The 20,594-nt window shown below is 47.7% G+C and overlaps 7 protein-coding genes across 7 annotated transcripts; 4 read left to right on the top strand and 3 right to left on the bottom strand.

The window, feature by feature from the left end:
- Positions 1–111: 111 nt before the first annotated feature.
- Positions 112–1,006, bottom strand: ASPGLDRAFT_53996 (uncharacterized protein). Its single transcript, XM_022548055.1, has one exon. It carries the CDS (start codon positions 724–726, stop codon positions 226–228), a length of 501 nt encoding a protein of 166 aa, XP_022405985.1. The 5' UTR covers positions 727–1,006; the 3' UTR covers positions 112–225.
- A 55-nt stretch (positions 1,007–1,061) lies between these two features.
- Positions 1,062–2,024, top strand: ASPGLDRAFT_226083 (nuclear transport factor 2 family protein). The gene is made up of 3 exons (XM_022543197.1): positions 1,062–1,159; positions 1,217–1,316; positions 1,388–2,024. Exon 3 carries the CDS (start codon positions 1,435–1,437, stop codon positions 1,906–1,908), a length of 474 nt encoding a protein of 157 aa, XP_022405984.1. The 5' UTR covers positions 1,062–1,159; positions 1,217–1,316; positions 1,388–1,434; the 3' UTR covers positions 1,909–2,024.
- A 1,830-nt stretch (positions 2,025–3,854) lies between these two features.
- ASPGLDRAFT_161557 (putative mitochondrial carrier protein (Pet8)) lies at positions 3,855–4,890 on the bottom strand (the record flags this gene model as incomplete). Its single annotated transcript, XM_022542487.1, has 2 exons — positions 4,831–4,890; positions 3,855–4,778 (listed from the first exon to the last, which is right to left on the bottom strand). Exons 1-2 carry the CDS (start codon positions 4,843–4,845, stop codon positions 3,855–3,857), a joined length of 939 nt encoding a protein of 312 aa, XP_022405983.1. The 5' UTR covers positions 4,846–4,890.
- A 2,370-nt stretch (positions 4,891–7,260) lies between these two features.
- Positions 7,261–9,527, top strand: ASPGLDRAFT_161556 (Ser/Thr protein phosphatase family protein; the record flags this gene model as incomplete). Its single annotated transcript, XM_022542486.1, has 2 exons — positions 7,261–7,594; positions 7,652–9,527. 2 exons carry the CDS (start codon positions 7,264–7,266, stop codon positions 9,334–9,336), a joined length of 2,016 nt encoding a protein of 671 aa, XP_022405982.1. The 3' UTR covers positions 9,337–9,527.
- Positions 9,528–10,514: 987 nt separating this feature from the next.
- Positions 10,515–11,826, bottom strand: ASPGLDRAFT_62845 (uncharacterized protein; the record flags this gene model as incomplete). The annotated part of the gene is made up of 2 exons (XM_022548588.1): positions 10,515–11,582; positions 11,641–11,826. The coding sequence occupies 2 exons, from the start codon at positions 11,824–11,826 to the stop codon at positions 10,515–10,517; spliced, it is 1,254 nt and encodes a 417-aa protein (XP_022405981.1).
- Positions 11,827–14,716: 2,890 nt separating this feature from the next.
- On the top strand, positions 14,717–15,573 carry ASPGLDRAFT_78505 (uncharacterized protein; the record flags this gene model as incomplete). Its single annotated transcript, XM_022549970.1, has 3 exons — positions 14,717–14,744; positions 14,884–14,911; positions 14,949–15,573. 3 exons carry the CDS (start codon positions 14,717–14,719, stop codon positions 15,406–15,408), a joined length of 516 nt encoding a protein of 171 aa, XP_022405980.1. The 3' UTR covers positions 15,409–15,573.
- Positions 15,574–16,306: 733 nt separating this feature from the next.
- ASPGLDRAFT_62844 (uncharacterized protein) lies at positions 16,307–20,504 on the top strand (the record flags this gene model as incomplete). Its single annotated transcript, XM_022548587.1, has 6 exons — positions 16,307–16,383; positions 17,014–17,464; positions 17,527–18,132; positions 18,188–19,450; positions 19,501–19,995; positions 20,457–20,504. The coding sequence occupies 6 exons, from the start codon at positions 16,307–16,309 to the stop codon at positions 20,502–20,504; spliced, it is 2,940 nt and encodes a 979-aa protein (XP_022405979.1).
- Between the last annotated feature and the right edge of the window lie 90 nt (positions 20,505–20,594).

Here is a 20,594-nt window from a genome sequence, read left to right as displayed (position 1 = left end):
GCCAGAAGGTACCTGTTGGATCTCTTTCACTGCCTTAGAGCAGGGTTTGTCCAAGTGTTTCCTCAAGATGTCCATGGTGGCGTGTGGGCTAGCTCGGCGGGCTGGGTGATTCTCAGGGAGGTGTAGGAAGATGCAGGGGGGGGCTTTTCCTGTTGCAATGCTTTATAAGGAGTCTTAGGTATTTTGGGGTGTGCCTTGGGGGCATTGGGTGTTTGCTTAGCGGCTTCAGCATAGTTGTTGTTTTTGGGTGTGGTGGTGGGGTTGGTGATTCTCCTCTGCTTCAGTAAGGTGTCCAGTCGCCAGGTTCTTGCTAAAGTTAAGGACCAGGGTTCTGATGTCTTTGCCCAGGGAGGCAGCTCCTTGGAGGCTTTTCTCTTCCCAGTTGGCGATTTTTTGGTTGACTGTAGAGACAAGTTCCATGACTTCATCTCCTGTGGACTTTATCTGCGCTGTGCGAGAAGCTACTGCCGCTGAGATGTGGCTTTGTAGCTCCAAGTCCAGCTGGCTTTGGGGGGATCCGAGGGGCGGGGATTCGGGAGGCGTAACTTGGCTGGATTGTCCAGGCCGTAGCGATTTCTGAGGAGTAACAGGGGGCTCTGTAACTTTCTTTGGTGTTTGAGGTCTCGGTCGTTTGAGCGGTCGATTCGGCGTGATGGGTTCGGGGGGGGGGGAAGCGGTCGGGGCCTCGTTGGCACCCGTAGCTTCCCCCATATTGGTGTCGGACATATAGTTGGTGGTGGCAGTGTTATGCACGATCGTAGTCAGGGGGGGATCGCGAGCAAATGGTCGCGATTTTTCGTTGGAGGTTGAAAGAGCTGCTGCGCACTAACACTATCAACTGTGCTTGAAACACCTACGGGTGATTTTATCACGTGGATAGCTCCAGAAGATCACGGCGGGTGGTTTCGGCTGTAGGAGGTACTAGCATCAGATAGGTGCTCTGACTCTAAATATACACAATGCAGGTATGTATTGCGATATATTCGGAAGGTTTTTCTGTTCGGGGGTTTTTCTGTTTGGCGGGTTTCGACAGCTGATTCTAAGCATTGCTAAGCTTTACTCTACACGGGCCGGGCGGAAGCTAAGAAAGGCCCCACCTAAACCGTAACTTAATCGGCGATCGCCAGTTTGTCATATGCCTCTGACGGACCTGGGCCCCGTTTATCCCGAAGCCACCCCTTAACTCCGTTAACCCCGTCAACGCCACTTGCCGGAGATAAGACACCGGGGATAGCGGGCTTGTAGGTGTTGCCCCGTTTGGCACGCGCTGCTGGCCAGCTGGCGCGGGTCGGGTATTAATACTCTAAATTTCTCGTGTATGGCCATCACCAAACCAAACCGCATAAGCCAAACCCTAACCATCAAGCCTCGTTTACTGTGTACGCAGCCGTGCACACCTCGCCCCCAATCCAGTCTAATCCAGTCTAAGCCGTCATGTTGATTCCGACCCTTCCCGCCACTCTGACGCCTGCCCTCAGCGGCCGTGAGGCCATTGCTGACGCCGTCTACCGCTGTGTGGTCGCCCTTGACACGGACAACCCAACTCTCTTCAAGTCTGCCTTCACCAGTGATGCCATCTTTGACCTCAACGGCACCATAATGGATGGCTTTGACGCCATAAATACCCAATGCTACGCTTCTATCTCCAAGATGGACACGAGTCACTTCCTCAGCAACATGCGTATCAACGTCCTGGATGGAGACTCAAAAGCTGAAGTGACATGTTCAGCCCTCGCTCAACACTACCACGGCGGAGAGGGCATGAAGTCGGGCGCTGTTCCACTACTCGCCGGTGCCCTCTACTGGGTGGACCTCATCAAGGATGCCGGAGACGGACTGTGGAAGATTACGCACTTGAAGCTCAAATTGACTTGGGGACAAGGCGACTGGGGAGTTTTTGGCAATTAGACTAGCGACTAGAAGCATGGCGGTAGGAGTAGCAAAAGATTTGTCATGGTTGGCATGGATGATTGATCGAAGCCGCCGAAAACAGGTAGCAATACAATCACAACTCGAATAGTAACACCTTTCTGCGTTCAGATTGCGCCGTTGTGCGTCTTTGTGACCGTGCTATCCAGCATCTCGTAGGCAAACATGGAATCCCCCACGTGAGTTCCTCCATATGTCTCGATCTAGGCTATCACCTTTGAAACGTCTCATGAAGGCGTGTATGTTCGCGTAAGCCACCCAGGATCAGGCTAAGTTCCGTCACCCGAGGTTGAACCATGTATACACACAAGGCATGCCACTGGGAGAACGCACACGCAGGTTAATTCGCCGGATGGAGGGCTACCGTCAAGAGGTCAGTTTTACCACTTACGACCTTGTATTGAACTAATTATCTAGCTGGCAGCTGGCAAGCTGCGCGTGCGCCATGATGCGCCGGTGCCATCCCCAGGCCGCAGTGTAGGATCGATTCTGCGGAGGTGGCAACCCTTCTTGGACACTTTCCATTCTTGCTCCCATCGGGTTCGTATGCAGTTGCAAGTGAAGGCTTTCTCCCTGGAGGACAGAGGGCGAAATGGGTGTGTCTTGCCTAGGCTTGCCGCCTCTTTGGGATCCTTATGTAGCGATTTTGTTTGACCTGACCATGTCTTTCCACAAATCCATTTCCCTGAGCCCAACGCGAAGGGCTTCGACAAAAAGCTCATAGGGTGGTTTGTATTCGGCAGTAGTGAGGAGGATATTAGTGTTGCCATCGACTCGGTGGATACAGAATTGATCAGGGTTGGGGATGAGATATACTTGATGGCTGTTTTACATTGCTTCTACCGCCACGTGAATCGAAAGAGTTTGTGATTGTCGAACCAGATTCCATGCCCAAGTCCAAACTCTTCTAGGGAAGCGTCGATTTTGCATAGCTCTGCAAGTATATCACGGACATGGCCTTCCACGGCGATTCGCTTGTAGCTCTCAAGACCTTGTTCACTACTAATGATCGGAGATCGCATCGTCTGGCATCCTCTTCAAACTTAAACCCCCACTAAAGACCAGCATCAAGGATCAAAATCGGGATTGAGACGATAGTTGGCCACCCGCATTGACTCATGCAGTATGCCGCGTAATGCTTGGATGTCTAGGCGAAGGTAACCACGCGATCTTGGGCTTATTTCGATCAAGGCCAGCTCCGTTCGACCTGGTGCCCCCTTAGCAGGCATATGACTCGTCCATTGTTCACAACGATAAGCTGCTGAGAATGTCCCTCCCCATCTACCACTTTATCCTGCTCGACTGCTCCATGCGACGCACGACACTCTCGGTCTCGGCCCAACTGCATGGTCTGTTCGAACCGGCCGAGTCGCCTCCCGCAGCATCTCCGCCGCATCCCCATTCGAGAATGCCCCGCTGCAGCGAGGTGCTGAGATGGTCTGCTATCGTTGCAACCTCTTCCAGATCACTGGCTCCATTACACTCCCTGCTAGATGCGCTATATCATAATCGACCGGGGAGACCGGATCCCGATCGTCGCCGGGAAAATGATTATCTCGGCTACAGATACTGTACAGTGGCCTTCTCTTATATCACGGATACAGTTTAGACGTCACGTGGTCTACCTTTGAATTATGCTGAAGGGTGGGGCGGGGCCCGTCGCCGGGGAAGGTGGATGGATACATTCCCAGGAGAGCGGCACAGTGGTAGCATAGACCCTAAATCATAGGAACATAATTCGCCTGTTATAAAATCGAAGGTGGCAATCACAGAGACTCACATTTCCATCGCATGGTCGAAAATTTGGGTATATCGACAAAGAACGCTGGAGAGAAGATAAAATTCGGAGAAGAGATGAAGCTGTTATACAGGAACGAGGGGCCAAAAATGCCTTCCAGTATGAAGGCTGTTGCTGGCAATGCTCATTATTCAATGGAATTGTTGCAAAGGTAGCGTTTGCTACCCTCATAACATCCAAGATAAAGTCCACTGCCCACAGCTGATGCCACAACAGTTAACCCGGAGCCTCGAAATAAGCCAGGTAATCCTTCTATCCGGAGTATATTGTGAACAATAGAAAGTGCAGAAGCCCGACGGGAGCGGGAGAGCTCGATTGCTGGTACCTTGATGCTCATGCTATCGACAGAGAGGCGGCTGGCTGGCTTCTCTTCACATGTTGCAAGCCTCATTCTGGTTTTCACCACGTCAATGGGAACAAATAACAAAGACGAGCAGCCGCCAGCAATGCTTGCACAAAATGCACTGGCTTTGACTTCCTGTCCGATATTATTCGTGTCCAAGTTTCGCCATTGCACCAGATTTGTTTTTAGAGACTCATACAAGCCGAATGTAATACAGATGCCTGGCAAGTGACTCGCCACCAGTGCAGAATAGCCTGCCCATAGCTGTGATGGCTGCCTTGAAAATAGTTTCAGTGTTTTCAGCGTGGGGGGCTGGCTAAGGGGCTGTCTGTTGGCGCTTTGAACGACTTGGGCATTCTGTTTCAAAACCTCTGCTGGGTTGGAGATAGCACAGGCGACAAGTTCGGCGGCTGCACTGCTTGAAGTGGAAATTAGTGGCTGAGGCACTTCTTGAAGGTATCCAGCATCATGTGCTTTTCCGAATGCAGTTTTGGAGGCTTCGTAAATCGTGAAGAAGGCAGCGGAAGAAGGTATGCCGGCAATCAGCGTAGGGCCGAATCCCTGGTAAAGGCCCAGAAACAGCGCCCGCCTCAATGAGCCATTGCCATGTTTATAGATTGAAATGTAATTTTGGGACTGCATGCGGGTGATTATCGTGTCCATTGGATGGATAAAAACCTCGCTGCTTACTGCGGCGATGATCCCTGGCTGTAACCCTTAGATGGGAATATGTCTGTCATAATGCACTCCAGTGACTTACCAAGATCGCCTCCATATTTCCATCCGAGAGTTTTCTCAAAGGCTCGGATTTTGCGGCTTGGAGCTAACATTTTGGGAGCCCAGTGAAATGGGCCTGGACGGGAAGTCAACTCTCGGTCTCCACGGAGCCCGAGATTTCCCAAGTGTAGACGGAAAAATGCTTGGCAGTGGGGTCTGCTCACCTCTTTGCCCAAAGAGCCTGAGCAGAGTTGAAATGATTCCTCACCGTGGACCGACGATTGTTACGACCTTGCAACAGCCAACTACCGCACTCTGCATTTATCATTCCGAGAATTCCTTGTCAACACGAAAAGTGCCTTCCACGTGGATGGGAGAGAGACACACAGGAAAATACTATCACGGTGCCTTAGCACCATGAACTCCAGACTAAAACACAACATCTGCGGTGTATCAAGCTATGGAACACTGCGCACGGAGATTGATAGTTGGATTATCACTGAACATCTTCCACAAGACCTGCAATATTCCTGTCGCTATTGGGTATACCATCTAGATTAGAGTAAAGATTGTTTCGCTGGAGAGGAAGTTCTAGCTTTTCCGAAAAACCATTTCCTTCACTGGTTGGAAGCAATGAGTTTTTTTTAGATGCTTTATCAGATACTGTTGGCATTATAGATGCACTGCAGTCATACATGACTGTGAGTTTTTGAGCAACCCAGCCTTGTATAACAACTAACATTAATGATGCAGAGAAACACGAGATCTGAGTTTTTGGAGTTTCTACATGATGCAAAACGGTTTGTTCTCAAAAATATTTACATCTCCAACACTGCTCCACTCCAGCTTTACTGCTCTGGAATTTCATTCTCCCCTATGAGGAGTGTTACCAGGAATATATTTAAAGAAGATCGATCCAAATGGATACATAGTCTGCCACGAGTGGAGAATTCATGGGGCGCGGAACTACGGGCCATTCAGACTCGGTTCGGTCTGTGGCCTTCTCCCAGGATGGCCAGAGGGTGGTCTCCAGCTCTGACGATCGAACTGTGAAGCTATGGGAGGTTAGGACCGGCCTGGAGGTGCAGAGCCTGGAGGGCCATTCAGATCGGGACTGTTCCCGGACTTCACAGAAGCCTGGCTTTCGGATATCTGTAGAAGCTGACTGGGTGGCATTTAGAAGTCGAAAGGTATTATGGCCTCCTTTTGAGTATCGTCAACACGTGTTCTGCCATTAAGAATGATACCCTTTCCCTTGGGTATGGAAACGGGCGCGTTTCTATTCTGGGGTTTTGTGCATTTGGGGGTTGACTCTTCTCCACACTATATATTCTAATATCTATCAAAAAGAGGGTCTGGGATAGCTGAACCTATATAGCTTTACTATCCATCATGAAATCTCGAGCAGCTTCTACTTAGTTCTAGCAAACAGTGCCGCATCACATTAACCTAAAAATGTACCATATGGGATGACGTTAAATTGTGCGGCGCTGCGCGATGTTGGATGATGGCTCACCCTCTCTATAGCGCACCCACCCAGACTCACCCCTGGTCGCGCGACCGAAAAGCAGCATCACCCTCTAACTACCCGGGAGGCACCCACCGAACTATTGTCTACAGTTAAGCCATACGCTGGTGAGTTAGTAGTTGGGTGGGTGACCACCAGCGAATCCTCACTGTTGTATGTTTTTGTTGTTTTGTTGCTTTTGCAACAAAACAATCTGAATGAAGTATGTAGTAGCTATTAACCGACATTTCACAGTAGTCCGAGTGGGTTTAGCATTCTCGTATGCAAGCAATACAACGTCGTAGAAGAAGAATACTAGATTTCTATTTTAATCAAGGGTAAACCCTTTTCAATTACATAACTAGTAAATTAAAAATTATGCCCACCCTTCGTTAAGACCACTTCGTGTCCTCCGCTAGAAAAACGACCCATATGCGATTATCTTACTCCGTAGTGGTAGGAATAAGCCCGACGTAGAACTTAGGGAGGCAAAGGTGCAGTATGTTTCAGAAACAATAAAAATAATAAGAATGACAATGGGATTGCAACTTACTATAATTGATCAGGAGCCGGTATGCAGGTGTCATTGACCGCTTTTATCTAGAGGCGTAGACTGTTGTATATTTAGTCTGATTATGTCTAGAAATGTGTATAAAAAACCCTATTAAAAGACAAACTAAACCCTAAATGGAGGAGTATTGCATATATAAACTGTAGTTGGGTGAATAAATAGAGTACGTTCCATAAAATGAATACATATTTATCGCATATAGATATTTTGAAGTCGTACAGCCAAGAATGTCTAACACAATTTCTATCTCCTTACCTACAACATAGGAACAAGTAGGCTGATCAGCAAAGCCTCAAAAGTAATAAATAAATGGTGCAGATTCATATCAATTATTAATTATATCCTATTTATTTAACCCGTCATTTAGCAGGTCCTGGGCGACGTGTACTTGAGAAATCATGGCAGTATTGTCCCTTTTTTTCAAACTGGCATTTGCCATATCTACTGTTTCTGCATGTCCCTCCTGCAAGGGAGAAGGGGAACCCTCGGTTTACCCTAGGTTTACGCGTCGCATGCAGCCCAAGTCTCTAGATGCGACAACACAGCCAAAGGGGCCTTTGAACTGGGGAGAAATCAACTTCATTCACACGAGTGATACCCATGGATGGCTGGAAGGGCACATTAAGGAACGCAACTACGGTGCTGACTGGGGTGACTTTGTGTCCTTTGCGAAGCACATGCAGGACAAAGCCGTAGAGAAAAGCGTTGATCTCCTGCTCATTGATACTGGTGCGTCGGCTGTGTAACATATGTCTGAATCAATACTCATGCAATATTCATCTGTAGGCGATTTGCATGATGGTAATGGTCTCAGCGACGTAACAACGCCCAACGGCGAGGTCACGAATTCTATCTTCGAAAACATCGACTACGATCTTCTCACTCCCGGAAATCACGAGCTAATTGTGGCCGATGTTGCGTACAACACATTCACTAAGTTCTCCAAGGTGTATGGCGACAAGTACCTGACGAGCAATGTTGATATTTGCAATAATTGCCAAGAGGGTGAACCAGATGAAAAGGAATGGGTGTCTATGGGCCGCAGATCTCGATATTTCAAAACGAAGCAGGGCCTCCGAATTATGGCTTTTGGGGTGATCCTTGATGGGACCAATAATAACAAGGACATGACAAGAATCCAGCCAGCTGCCGAAATGATACAGCAAGACTGGTTTAAGGATGCAGTCAATCGCCAGGATATTGATATATTTGTCGTCATTGGACACAACCCCGTCAAACCTGGAATCCCCAAGAGCGAAAGCAGCTTCCCGCTTCTAATGGAAACTCTCCGGACAATGCGACCTGAGATTCCTGTGCAGGGATTCGGGGGTCATACGCACCGCCGTGACTTTCACATCTACGACCCTATGTCCTCGGCGATAGAATCCGGCAAATACTGTGATACTGTGGGTTGGGTTTCCTTGGATGGCATCAAATCACAACCCGTTCAAAAAAGAGCAGCAAGCCTCGAAGTCAAAACTCCATTAGTAAATAAGAGCACAATAGTGAAATCGGCCGATGCATCTTGCTCCAAGACCAAAGATTTCGATATGAAGTTAACCCGGCGGTATCTGGATTGGAATCGCCTCACTTTTGCCTACCATGCAACTGGATCCCAAAGCATATCAAACACCGCTGACGGACTCGATGTGACCAAAGGGATTACAGACAGTCGCAACACTCTCAATTTGACCTTTGTGTACGGGTGCGCGCCACAGACATACTGCATATCATGCAAGCCGTTCGGCGACGAGGGCAATATCTACACTTTGGTGCAGACTGCTGCTGCTGCGACTGTGGTTGACCCAGATCGTTCGACAAATTCGAGGATGATCATTGTCAACCAAGGAGCCATCCGGTACGACCTGGTTCAGGGCCCATTTACTGTAGATGATGCCTATATCGTCTGCCCGTACACGAGTACCTTCCGATTTATCGCCGACGTTCCTTACTCGCTGGCTTCGAAAGTCCTCGAGTATATAAACAAACCGAAAACCACCACCAAACGATCCATGACTGTAGATACCATTTCAAGTCAGATGTTGGGTTACGATGAGTGCAACAATTACTCGCCTCACAACGGGACTGAGCTTCTCAAGCCAAAAACCCTCTTTCGTCGTGTACTTGATGGGACCACGCCAACCCCGGGATATACAACATGCGATGACCTTGGTGATGATGGCGATGACACTCCGCACTCTGAAATCCCGGAATACACTCAACCAGCTCATGTTCAAGGTACCGCTGCGTTTCCACCAGATGGTCAACCAGACAAGGTGGATCTAATTTTCTCGGATTTCCTTGACGGGAGGATCGTTGCAGCCTTGAATTCCGCAAACCCGCCCAAGAATTATACGACGGACGACACTCGTCTTTATCTTCCGGAGGACTTTACGACGAATACCTTCATTCCCACCTATGCCTCTATGGCCTGGCAAGACAACATCAACGACTGTCCGATTGGAGGATGAGTGAGATGGTGTTTGGATATCTGAGGCACCTATGGGGTTCAGGACCATAGTTCTCTCTCCCTCTCCTCTTCCTTCCTCTCTCTCTCTGTCCGTTCTTCCTTTTATGAATGCATACCTATTCTTCCTTATTAGATAATTCATTGTATCACATCCTCTGGATAGTGCGGCAGTAAAGAAGCTTTCTATCCCACCTACATACCCATCCATTTCCATTCTATCTTTCCCTCCAATACTATGTCAAGTACATACGACCATAGGGTGTAGAAAATAGGCCTTCCTGTCTGCTCAGCCGTACTCAAGCCACACGCCGGTGAGTTAGTAGTTGGGTGGGTGACCACCAGCGAATCCTCACTGTTGTATGTTTTCTATTTCTTTTTCGTTTTTTTTTTTTTTTTTTTTTTGTTTTTTCCGACTTGAATCAGGTCGACCAGTCTGGGTGTTGCGATGTAGACGCGGAGAGGGGGCGAGCGATAGGCTGGGCCGGACAGCCCCCAGCCTTCCCTAGGACACCTGCCACTCATAGCCCCCACTAGGGGCTGCAGGGTCAGAGCGGTGCCCGACATTTTTCTCAACTTTCCAAGCTCTCTATTGGTTTCTCCTTAAATGAGGCGTGTGTCATCTCCGGGAATTGCTAAGGACACCCCAACTTTTACTAGGGACACCCCAGTTATGTCAGTCGCAATGGGAGCCAGATAATCGGGTCACTCAGGGGGTAGGGTTCTTTTCATCCCAATTGTTGGAATGGAGGCGTCAGCGTTTGACTTGGGCCCATCTCCATCGTGTCCCGCGGCTAGTATTCTCAGGCGAAACGCACAAGCGCGCTTAGGCCTGTCCGTCCGCAGCCGCAATCCCATTTGGGTTGTTCAGGACAGGAGTTTCGGAGTGCACGGGTCGGCCGGGGTCTGGGTTGGGATGGTGGTTTAAGTCACGACGGCCAAGCTGATGTGAACGCCGGTACCTGTGTGCAGATCGAGAAGCGAGCTACGCCGGAGGCAGCAGGCAGGGGGTGGTTCCAGAATGCCGCACAAGGCAGCTGCTCTTGCTTAAGAGGAATGCAGTCTCAGCAAGCTCAGACACTAATATTAAAGAATATTATTATTAAGGCGCTTGTTCAACAAATGAATGTATCCTGATTGACTGCGTTCTATGATCTAATGCGTTCTATATAACCGCCATATCTAGTTCTTGTTGTCCTTCTTGGGGCGCCAGCCTTCGTCGATGTTGCCATCGTGGAAGAGCGCCCCTCGCCCGAGATCTCCTTGGAATAGCTTTTCCGCATTATGAGCCACATCCTCAACAACAACAAGTCGTAGATGGCTCTTTCCATCCACCGCGTCGCTCCAGTCAGGAAGATCCTTGAATGAACCAGGGAACCCCTCCAGGTCTTCGTCCGTGCGCGCGAGCGTGTTGATGTACCGGAACCAGATCAAGTTGCGAGTACGCCGATTCTTGCCTCCTTGCACATTCCCCATGCAACTTGTATCACCAGCACTCCCCGTATCCTGTAATCCCACTATTGAGACGATGTCTCGACTGACGTACTGCGTGAAATATTCCTTTGGCGTCATGCGCTTGCCTCCCGTGCCAGGGAACTTGTCGAAGCCGTATCTCCAGATATTGTAGGAATCACAGGAGTTTCTCGAAGTTTCGGTGTCTTGGAGAATAGGACGGTCTTCGGTGAAGTACATACACGACGATGGGTCGCCGTGGATGTACCGAACGTGGACATTGTCAGGGGGATCATTACCCAGAGCCGAGTACCGCTGGGCAAGCTGGCCACCGCCACCATGGCCAACGACGGTGACGTTCTTCAGGTTTGGATACTTCTCCTTGTCTGAATGGAGCTTGACGAGGCCGTCCAAGACGTCGAGAGAGGTAAGGCTTGTATTTGCGGGATGATTAGCCTGGGCACCTGGTTGCCAAGCATTCAAGTCGTCCCACGCCAGCTGATTTTTCTTGTACTGGCCAGAGTTGAATTTTGTCGAGAAAAACTGTGGGGAGAGCACTGCCATTTTGCGGTCTGTTCCAGGGAAGTTGTCGTCTCTGGCCTTGTTGATGGCGTTGTTCAGCGTCTTCCAGTAGCCGTTTCCATCCCTTAGCCTCCCATGGAGAACAATAAAGAGATGCTCGATGGTCTTCTCGTCCAAATCCTTTGAGATGAAACCCGCGATTTCCTCGTCGCCCTTCTCATTAACATTGAATGATGTGAACTCAGCGCCATCTGGTACTCCAATGTCGCCGTGGTCCTGTTGTCCAACTAGTTAGCTGGTACTGTGAGGTAGCAGCCAATGGGTCCTGACCTACCTCTCCTTCCTCGCTTTTATCGTGTTTGATCATAGCCTCGGCTTCCGCAGAATAAATATCCTGTTCGTCCGACGCAGAGACATCTCCATAACGGGACTGGCTGTATCGGAATGCAGAACAGTAGGGCACCAGGAATGCCAAAAGGGCTGCCCAAACCAGCGCCCGGAATGTCAGGGTGGCGGCCATGATGCAATTCGGCAAGATCTTCGGATCAGACTTCCAGAGCCGTTGGCTCCTGTCTTTTGTCGATGAAAAGGACTCGGAGGTTGCTGGTATTGTCTAGTGCTTACCTTCCTGGTTTTGCTGAATGCGGTCGGTAACGATCAGATTAGATCCAGGTCGGAGAGGAGGGACAGGTAGGTATTTAAGATATTGGGCTTGGAAACCTGGATGGAAATTCAAGGTTGGTCCGTGGCTCGACCTCGGTCACGAGCTTGACCAGAAAGGGGAAGTAATTGGAGCATGATCTTCAAAGACTATGTCGATCCACGACAATAAACAAACCACAAGAATCCGGCACACACGTGCCGTTCAAGCGAAGATGGCGGTGCACAGGTTATGATGGCATTGACATAGCACCCGGGCACTACCGGATGGTTGTCGAAGCTCGTCACGAGAAGGATGGTCGGTTCCAACTTGGCATACGCCGCGGCTCGACGGACGTTGGCAAGCGATGCGCATTGTGGTGTGGAGAACCGTGCCGAGACCGGTTCTCACAATGCGTAATGCGGGCTTATCTCAACACATGTCTCGTTGATCAATGAATATCAGCGGTGGGAGACTTCCAATACCAACTATGACGAGCCCCCGAAGCTCCCACAGCCACGGGGTTGTTCAATGAATATCAGGGGTATGGAATTTTCGATACCCATTGTGGCGACTAACTGAAGCTCCCACAGCCGTGGGATTGATTAATGAATATCAGCGGCAAGAAACTTTGAATACTGAGCATCATTATGCACGAATCCCCGTCTGGCCCAAAGGATTAACAAGGCCCCTTTCCTGGCTCCTACCCCTAATTGGAGGCAGGCCTCCTGCTCAACCGTGATGCTCGGGGGCCAAGAGTCCCGTCCCCACCTCTCGTACTTGTATTATCCGCCCGTTAAATTGAAGTATCAAGATCGAAGCTGACGGCGCGTCTAAGCTGATAGGCATGGAGGTGATGTGCTTTGGTTTGGGCGTGGGCCATGACGTTTGGGAAGAGGTAACTATATCTATCGTCTTGTAAATCATGTGGAGTTGCCGATATCGCTGCTGCGGCTGTGTTTGTGATGCGCAATTCTCAGGAGTCAGGCTCAATCCTCCGGAGTCGGGATGGCACGAAAACAACTGGCGGAACAACCGCCGGAGGTGGGCCCGTGGACGGGCGGGAACCCGTTGCCGTGCATTCGGTCCCGCGCTGGTGACTCAGCGGTCCCACTATGCTCGCCTTCGCTTCGCTTATGAACGTTTGCATCCAGCTGTGACGGGGGCTGTGATGGCATCCCCAGACCCGAATGGGGCCCCAACGGGCGAAGATTACGGCAAGATACCAACGACATTTCTATCAAAAGTCCGGATCGCATTTTCTCGTCCAAACATAGATAGCGTTTTATAGCCGTACGCCATATCGTACAAGTTTAAACCACTCTATAAATTCATAAAAAATAGAGTATGCGAATATACGCGCGTAGGGGCTTAAACTAACTTTCGCGCGTGGGGGCTCGAAGGGCCGAACTGGCAGGCTCGAAGGGCCGAACGAACTAACCTTCGCGCGCGCGGGCTCTAAGGAAACGACAGAACTGCGGCGGTCAATGTCGTTAGTCTCGGCCCATGGGCTTTCTTTGTAAGCAAAATCTTAATCACCCCGTGCTTCGCATAAAATATGCACTTTTACCCTGTATTTTTGTGTATTTTGCTTATAGCAAGAGGGAAGCACCTGATCAATCTTAGGTCTCTCAAGAGTTTAATTCCTGCTATATATTCGTTTTAAATGATATTTACAATGAATTTAATAATAGTACGTCCACATTAGATCATTAAGTCGAGGCCTCCGCGATTCCCTAAGCCCAGCACGCCTCTGGGTGTTACTCAGTGAACACTTAGTTATCCATAGTGTTATTCTGTGGATTTACTTTCACAGTCCTAAGTAGCTCACGAAGACTTAGCTAGATTACATGTGCTAGGTAAGGAATACGTACAATAGCTAGGCTATTCGGTAACTCGAGAGATCAAGAGATTCCTAAATAGCCTAGACTAATGTAGTATTATTCGATGCGGTATCACATGTAATTGTAAGCACCCGATTAGATATACTATACTTTTGAAGGAGCTTCAAAATCATTTTACTTAGATTAAGTCTAGTATGAGAACCTTCGAAAAGTTTAAACCTAAGGAGGATTTCACGGTAATTCTAATCCCGATTAATGAAGTAGCCAGTGATCGCCATAAATGCTTGTTAGAATGGTGGAGTCCAGCAGTTAAGAGCAATAGATAGCTCAGCATTTAGTGGGAGGCTTAAAAGACTCGACCAATGCTTCTCTTTAACAAGCTTTCGGAGCCGCTGTTTTTTGTTTAAGGGTGAGGAAGCGTTCCTCCGCATAGCCGACACATAACTAAAGGCTCGCCTATGATATGGTGCGCAACTTGATTAAAGGGCTTCTAGGTATCTGAGAGTTACTTCGCATCCTATCGTATTTTATCCTTTCCCCCTACTTCGCTCCCATATATAGTGGTTCGCCACCACTTAATGAATTCAGTCTTCGAATCTAGGTTCATATCAGTATAAAGGACGTATAACTAGTTCCGTCCGGGGCTAACACGCTAGGGGGATAAAGGCGTAGAGGGGCGAGTGGAGGTAGGCGGTATAAGCTCGGACGTAGGTTCTGACGTAGCTGTATACTAGCTAAGATTGAGACCTAGATCGAGGTTCGGATCGAACACTAAGAGTGAGAAATCGTCTAGAATATAGGAAAGGTCTAGGGGATCGCTTTGCGTTGGTTGTAGGGATTTGTGGCGGAGTGCCATTACAAAAAGGGAGGCAGAACACAAGAAAATATACTGGGCGATGTTATCATCAGCGATGGGATTCTTCAGCATGATTTTGGACGTCGGTATCCGGATCGGTTTGGATGGAAAACCACTTACCACGAGAGTCTTGGAAGGCCCGGAGTTGGGATTCGATCATTCCTTAACAAATTGAAGATCCCCAGGAATCCAGATAACCTCACCAAAAAGATGATGGAGCATATTTATACTCTCCAGGCTCGTTAAGCTCTTTAAGAGAAACTCTGTGTGTCATTTAAATATCCTGGAAACCAACATGACAGGCTCTTTGATGCATCCTACCGACATAAACATCACAACAAACCCGATTGCGATGAATGTTGCCGGTGCCACCATCAAGAAGACCATGTTTGCAAAGCCTCAGAGGAACCTTCTTGCGACGAACTCAAGTGCCAGGGCGGTTTGGTAAACCGCAGGCGGCTGTCGACGAATCTGGGCGTAAATACAGCGCCTGCTATCCATATCGGGAGAGTTGCTTTGGGCGATGGCGTAATGAAATCCGGCGTCGACCGCGATGAGATAGTGGAACAAGAAGGGATTATTGCCTTTGAAATGGAAGGCGCTGGTGTGTGGGATGTCATGCCTTGCCTCATCATCAAAGCGATTTGCGACTACTCGGATAGTCATAAAAACAAGCGATTTCAGCCGTATGCTGCTGCGTCTGCGGCGGCCTGTGCCAAAGCCATTCTGCAGGAATGGGGTTCGACGCCCGAGGAGCTTTAATATGATTCTGGTAGTTCAGCGACTTCGTAACTTGCCTTTCCCTCCCTTCCCAGGATCCCAGAATTAACCTAATCATCGGTCTTATCTCCGATCACATGGCAAGAGCTGCTCATGACACTCATCACCTACCATGCCTTTAATGGTGCAAGATAGTACATCATAGAGATGGCTGGGATAATCTTGTAAGTGTTTTTGATGCTATGTTGTAATACTTGTATACCTAATAAAAATTCATTCCGTTTAATCTACTAGCTATCGAGCCCGTGACACATATGTAACGCCTTCGATCATTTGAGTAACTTCAAATATATTAATTGAATAGATATCTCATGAAGCAAATAAGGAATAAATGGCTTAGTGTGACGGCTCACACATGATAGCTCACATATAACGGTCCAACACCGCATCAACGGATGATACATCACAACCAACAACCCCTATAAAAAACCTCTTCATTATCCAGATAGATTCCCTTTTCTCTTCTCCAGATTCGATATTCTCGTCGATGGCTACAATAGTTTAGATAGGAACATCGATTCAATATTATCTACTATTCCGAGCCCGTGACACTTGGTTCCCTAACTAAAAATTAGATTAAAATACTTATATGCAAGCACCTCACCATCTACCCAACAGTGAACCCTTAACAATATGGATATCACTGTACCTGAAGGAAATAGGTAGTTATGAGTGAGCGAAGATGGTTGATTGACTAGGTGTAGCTTAAGTATGGCTGAGTGGATGGGAAGCCCTGCTCTCGGCATACAAGCAATATGGGCAAACAAGGGCTTAAGCCGCACCACACAAATGTCTATAAAGACCGTTCATCGCCTAGATAGATTTCCTTTTCTTCTTCCCCAGATTCGATATTCTCGTCGTTAGGCTGCCTAGTCTAGATATGAATACTATTCGTTTTATCTTTGAGATTTCTATATTTGTAGGCGGCAATAGTGGCACTTTGACAGATATACCAATGTTTGTCACTGACTGGGGAATGGGGCCGAAATAATACAGTGCTTCCGGATACCGGTGTCGCCACTTATACTCTTTGATTGTTTCAGCAGCCCCGAGGTGAAACTGCGCTAAGCTACTTCGAGATGTGGTTGCGGAACATTGTCCACCCGCGTATGTATTGTAAGGTAACCAACCATACTATGACCAGGTTTTATGTATCATTAGATCAAATAGTTATTCAATTATTGAACTACGCGCTAAACCTCAACTGAGCCACCTTGTGGGAATAACAAATCAGCAGTAGAACCAGAAGGTTAATTGGCTGATAACATTATAGCATTCAAGCTTTTTTTATTGAATGGCTTCCTGAATTAATTCTCTAGTCTGTCCTATAATTAGGAGCAAACATCCATTGAGGGTTCTCTGCATCGTTTAAACATAATTGGTTGATCAGGTCGCGACATCCTTGTCGCGTCGCTTAGCGTCGCCAACACATCAAGGCGGGGTCCTATTGTCGAAAGATGATATAGAAAAAGGATTGTGGTGCTGGACTTGGTCTATCCCCATGATCATAGATCCAGTTATTGCAATTCTCTATCGACATTCTCAAAATATGGTTGAACTGTCAAAGACGCGCTATTTTTAAAAAAGCTTTTCTCTTAGGGCATTGCGCAGACACAAGGAACCTCCAGCTCTGAAAAATCAGGATGACCCTGTAAAGCTGCAATCAGACAACCGACCCGATTCTCCAATACCTCCATCTTCCAGCCAACATGGTATCCAAACCACACGGTCAATCAAATCCTTTGAACCACAGGACCTATGGCAGACTGCCTATGATCAGCTCGATGAGGAAAAACAAAGAATTTTATCTGCAGTTAAAGCCACTGCAAACCCGACTGAGCAGCTGGATGAGGTTATCAACTTGACCACCAAGCAATATGCGGAATTTCAGCAAAACGGTAATGGAGGATTTCGGACTTCCTCCAGGAAAATCATCGATGCTGCGCTGTCTTTTAATAATATCATCAAGGCTGTTGCAGCTTTTGACCCTACCCAGCATGCTGCTAGTGCTTGGGCAATTGTATCACTAGGGTTGACGGTATGTTGTACCTCCCGGCTGACAATATAAATAACTAGCTAAGTAAGCGATTGGAAATACAGATGGCCAAGAATCATCATGACCGACGAGATGCCCTATTCGAATCATCGGATTATCTGGCAGATACTCTCGCACAGTGTGCGTTTATCGAAGCGAAGCTCTACCGTGAGGGCAGATCCAGTCACCTACAAGACTTGAAAAATCCATTAGTCCGACTCTATAAAGCAATCCTTCACTACACAGCACTAGTACAGAAGGCCCAAACTGCCAACAAGGCAAGACGTCTGCTGGACTGTGTCTCTGCCATCACAGAGAACCCGCTCACAGAGCTCAAGGCGTCAGTTGAAACGGAAAGAGAGAGTCTCCGCAGGTGGATTGAGCTCGGTGAATACCTCCACCGTGAAGAGGAGGCAGAGAACATTTTAGATGAGATTGATGAACTTGCTGGATCTATGAAGCAACTCACTGAGCAGTCTGGCTTTAAGAATTTGCCCATCGCGGAAGGAGCATTTTTTGACTCCTATGTTAATCAACATGAGGATTTCTGCCTCCTAGACACCAGAACGGATCTTCTTCGCCAGGTCTTGGAGTGGGCTCAATCAGAAGGTCAATTTATCTTCTGGTTGAATGGAATGGCAGGGACCGGAAAGTCCACTATTGCTCGGACGGTCGCTCAATCTTTCCAAGAGCAAGATTTACTTGGAGCCACATTTTTTTTTCAAGCGAGGGGAAGCCGACCGTGACAATGCGCGACGTTTGATATCAACAATTATAAGACAGCTGGTAACTAGATACCAGCAACTAGTACCTGCTGTCTTGGATGCTATGAAAACTGATTTGAATATCGCGTCTAAATCCCTCGGTGAACAGTTCAACAAGCTTCTTTATCAGCCCCTTATGAGCCTACATCCAGACCAATCGACGACAACTGTGATTATTATTGACGCCTTGGACGAATGTGATGGTGAAGATGATATAAAAGCGATACTTAAAATCTTGTTCAAATTACAGGAAATCCAATCTATACATCTGCGAGTGTTCCTGACCAGCAGACCTGAACTCCCAATTCGCCTTAAGTTCAGGGATAACGAGAACCATCAGGACCTGATCCTCCATGAGCTGCCTAAGCCAGTGGTTGAACACGATATTCGCGTGTTCCTGAAACATAAGCTTTCAGAAATACAGTTTGAGCGCTCTCTTTCCCCAGATTGGCTGGGGAATGACAATAGAGAAAGGCTAGTGCAGGTGGCTGTTCCGTTATTCACTTTTGCAGCCACGGCATGTCGTTTTATCAGAGAAGGGACGCATCCACAAAAGCGGCTCCAGAAGTTTCTTGAATTTCAAGCTACAGGTAAAAATCAGATGGACAAGATATATTTACCGATCCTGGATCGGTTAATAGGTGATGACGAAGAGGATGCAAAGGAGCTTGTGAAAGAATTCCAGGATGTTGTCGGCATTATTATTCTTCTTGCTACCCCGCTCTCTATTGGGTCTCTGGCCCTTCTTCTGGAAAAGTCAGCACATGAGGTCAGTGAGCTATTGGATCCTTTACATTCAGTGCTCAATATACCAAGTGATAGAGGTGCTCCAGTGCGCATTCTGCACTTATCTTTTCGAGATTACCTCCTAGTCACAGAAAGCCCATTCCGTATTCATGAGCAAGAGACTCATGGGAAAATAGCGTCACATTGTCTCCGGCTTATGAATACCCAGCTTAAACACAATGTCTGTGCTCTGGCAAGTTATGGAGCACAGCGTGAGGATATTGATCCTCAGATGATTAATCAACGCCTCACAGCTGGTCTACAGTACTCCTGCCGCTATTGGGTACATCATCTGAAGGAGAGCAACGGTCATATCTCTGAATCTGAGATTCTTGCTTTTCTCAAAAAACGGTTCCTTCATTGGCTGGAGGCACTGGCTTTGATTGGAAGTATATCAGATGCAGTGGAGATGATAAATACACTGCAATCAAGTACAAGGGTAGGTTTCTATTATTTCGACATTTAAGTAATTGCTGATGTATATCATAGGAAAGCATTAGTACAGAGCTTTCAAACTTTCTCAATGATGCAAAAAGGTTTACTCTACAAAATAGCTATATCGTTAGCATGGCTCCACTCCAACTTTACTGTTCTGGACTGGTGTTTGCACCTGCCCAAAGCATTGTGAGGAAGAATTTTCATGATGAAATATCAAAACATATAAAAACACTGCCAGCAATGGAAGATTCATGGAACTCAGTTTTACAGACGCTTGAGGGCCATTCATTTCCAGTCAATTCTGTGGCATTCTCCCCCGATGGATGCACGCTGGCGTCTGGCTCGTATGACAAGACTGTCAAGCTCTGGGATGTGACCACTGGCACGCTGCGCCAGACGCTTGAGGGCCATTCAGATTGGGTCAAGTCTGTGGCCTTCTCCCCCGATGGATGCACGCTGGCATCCAACTTGTATGGCAATACCGTCAAGCTCTGGGATGTGACCACTGGCACGCTGCACCAGACGCTCGAGGGTCATTTAAATTCAGTCAGTTCAGTTCTGAACAAACCCAACCCCAATTCTCAACCCCAGATATCTTTATCTAATACTTGGATTGCCCTAGGAGGTGAGAATATACTGCGGCTCCCTGCTGAGTATCATGGATTTACCTGCTGTGCTATCAAGGATGCCACACTTGCTCTCGGGTTAAACAACGGTCAGGTCACTATTATAGAATTCCACACGTGACACACCTTAGGTTCAAATTCTCTGTCTTCAACTTAGGTCTCTTATTTTCTAATCTCTTTACAAAATACAAAAGGAGGGCTTGGGATACCTGACGCTTATAAACAATTCTTCTACATATTCAAGTATTCTCCAGTGATTTCTAGATACGTTTATCAATATAGCTGGTTCGCCACTTAATGTTTGTCCAGATGTTTCCATGCCAAGGGAGAAATGCCTAGATTACTGGGTCACGTCATTTGTATCATTACATATTGTTAAAGTCACTCCCCCGGTCGGGAAAACTCTTGTTCCTTTCCACTCCCAATTAAGCTTAGCCCCGTTTTCACCTCAGGGTTGCTGAAACAATCAAAGAATACAAGTGGTGACACCAGTATCCGAAGGCACTGTAGTAAGTGGAA

The sequence above is a fragment of the Aspergillus glaucus genome, assembly GCF_001890805.1.
Source record: "Aspergillus glaucus CBS 516.65 unplaced genomic scaffold ASPGLscaffold_1, whole genome shotgun sequence".
Taxonomy (NCBI): Eukaryota; Fungi; Ascomycota; class Eurotiomycetes; order Eurotiales; family Aspergillaceae; genus Aspergillus; species Aspergillus glaucus.
This window is presented reverse-complemented; position numbering and strand designations above follow the sequence as displayed.

Bases quoted from the DNA above. Each gene is read 5' to 3' on its own strand.
- ASPGLDRAFT_53996 (XM_022548055.1), bottom strand. From the start codon at position 726: ATGTCCGACACCAATATGGGGGAAGCTACGGGTGCCAACGAGGCCCCG.
- ASPGLDRAFT_226083 (XM_022543197.1), top strand. From the start codon at position 1,435: ATGTTGATTCCGACCCTTCCCGCCACTCTGACGCCTGCCCTCAGCGGC.